Source organism: Mandrillus leucophaeus, unplaced genomic scaffold, assembly GCF_000951045.1.
Source record: "Mandrillus leucophaeus isolate KB7577 unplaced genomic scaffold, Mleu.le_1.0 Scaffold451, whole genome shotgun sequence".
NCBI lineage: Eukaryota > Metazoa > Chordata > Mammalia > Primates > Cercopithecidae > Mandrillus > Mandrillus leucophaeus.
In genome coordinates, this window is record NW_012104821.1 from 88,452 (window position 1) to 90,914 (window position 2,463).

The window sequence follows — 2,463 nt, forward strand, 5'->3', positions numbered from 1 at the left end:
CAGCCTGGGCAACATCGCCAAACCCCATCTCTGGAAAAAATACAAAAATTATCCGGGGATGGTGGCACATGGCTATAGTCCCAGCTATCTGGGAGGCTGAGATGGGTGGATTGCTTGAGCCCTGGGGTTGAGGCTGCAGTGAGCTGAGATCATGTCACTGCACTCCAGCCTAGGTGACAGAGTGAGACCCTCTCTCAAAAGCAAACAAACAAATAAACAACACAACAACAACAACTAATCAGGGTAATTGTTTAACACTGCAGCTGCCTAGGGGTGGAGGAACAATACCATCTAGGGCAGGCAAGAGGGGAACCAAAAACCGAGTGACTTGCTTAGTACAGAGATAAGAAGTCCAGAGAGGAGATGTGACTAGCCTGAGGTCACAGAGCCAGCCAGAGGAGGGCAAATGCCTCCCGTATCCCTCGGGCATCCTTTTCTTTCCTCCAATGATGGGTAACGCCTAGGAGAACTAAGCCACTTTCTCCCAGTCTGAGAATGTTCGATGATGAATCATCCCCAAGCCTTCAGATTCCCAGGGAAGGACCCAGGTGAGGAAGTGGGAGTTGCCACCCCAGCCCCAATGACCCAGGGAGCTTTACCATCCACAAGGACACTGCTCCTGTCCAGGGTGAAGTTCTGCAGCTGGCTACCATTCCGGGTCATCCGCAGGAATTCCTCATAGATGGCAACTCTGTCTACTCTCCGAGCCAGTGGCGAGAAGTTACACAGGGAATCCACCCCCGTGTGGTGGCTGTTGGGGACAGACCTGGAAAGGGACAAGGGATAAGGAAAGATATCTGCAATTTTATCATGATTCTAGGCTTTCTCCTTCTAGAGTCTTCCTGTAAGAACTTTCTGCAATGATGTAAACATTCCATGTCGGCCAGGCACAGTGGCTCACGCCTGTAATCCCAAAACTTTGGGAGGCTCAGGCAGGCGGATCACGAGGTCAGGAGATCAAGAGCATCCATACAAATATTAGCTGCATGTGGTGGCGTGTGCCTGTAATCCCAGCTACTCGGGAGGCTGAGGCAGGAGAATCGCTCGAACCAGGGAGTAGAGATTGCAGTGAGCTGAGACCGTGCCCCTGCACTCCAGCCTGGTGACAGAGCAAGACTCCATCTCAAAAACAAAACAAAAAACAAACAAAAGAATTCCACATCTGCACTACACAATGCAGCCATTAGTAGCTTCATGTTGTTATTAAACACTTAAAATGCAGCTAGTGTGGGAGAAGAACTGAATTTCTAATTTTATTCTACTTAATTCATTTAAAAATAGCTACAGGGAGGCCAGGCATGATGGCTCATGCCTGTTATCCCAGCACTTTGGGAGGCCAAGGCGGGTGGATCACTCAAGATCAGGAGTTTGAGACCCGCCTGGCCAACACAGTGAAAACCCATCTCTACTAAAAACACAAAAATTAGCCGGGTGTGATGGCACACGCCCATAATGCCAGCTACTTGGGAGGCTGAGGCAGGAGAATTGCTTGAACCTGGGAAGTGGAGTTTGCAGTGAGCTGAGATTGTGCCACTGCACTCCAGCCTCGGCAACAGAGGGAGACTCTGTCTCAAATAAATCAATAAAATAAATAGTTTTTTTATTTTTAAAATAATCATTTTAAAAATAATTATTTTTAATGTTGGGGTAACATTGGAATGTTGGGGTAAGACTTCTGAATACCCATAAAATCAATGAGAACAATGGCCAAAATAGTCCAAATCAATTTTTCCAGAAGTCTAGAAGTGAACCAAAGGCTTGCAAAACTTCAAGGGGTGTTTAGTTAAGGAAGGTGTTAAATCTCAATAAAAAGAGCAAGCTTTGTGGCATTTTAACTTGCATTATTTCCACAGTGCTCTTTCAAGATCCTCAGTATTTTATTATTATTATTATTATTATTATTATTATTATTATTATTGTTATTATTGAGACAGGCTCTGGCTAGGCAACAGGCCTAGGCTGGAGTGCATGGCACAATCTCAGCTCACTGCAACCTCTGCCTCCTGGGCTTAAGCCATCCTCCCACCTCAGCCTCCTAAGTAACTGGGACTAAAGCGCACACCATTATGCTCAGCTGATTTTTGTTATTTTTTGTAGAGATGGGTTTTCACCATATTGCACAGGCTGGTCTCAAACTCCTGAGCTCAAGCGGTCCGCCCACCTTGGCCTCCCAAAGTGCTGGGATTACAGTTGCGAGCCACTGCATCCAGCAAGATCCTCGGTCATTTTGAAAACCAGTAGCCTCACAATCATGATAGCTGCGAAAACCAGCTGCCTAGCAGTCAAAATAGCTTGAGAGTGCTGCAGACATCAATCCGCAGAACCTTGTCACTATCTGATCTGCTTGGCAGCTCCTTGAAAAAGCCCTATTCTCAGGGCTTATCTTTATTTGTTCTGACTCAGAATTTGTTTAGTGAAGAAAGCCTGTTCTCAGGGCAGTTGTCAAAAAAAAAAAAAAAAAAA

At 46.0% G+C, this 2,463-nt stretch overlaps 1 protein-coding gene across 1 annotated transcript in view; it reads right to left on the bottom strand.

Annotated features, from left to right (window-relative positions):
• MUC16 (mucin 16, cell surface associated) overlaps positions 1 to 2,463 on the bottom strand; it is a 151,112-nt gene that overhangs the window by 10,568 nt on the left and 138,081 nt on the right. Inside the window, exon 107 of the mRNA XM_011994314.1 lies at positions 600 to 766. Within this exon, the coding sequence (XP_011849704.1) occupies positions 600 to 766 (167 nt within the window). The remainder of the gene's footprint in view (positions 1 to 599; positions 767 to 2,463) is intronic.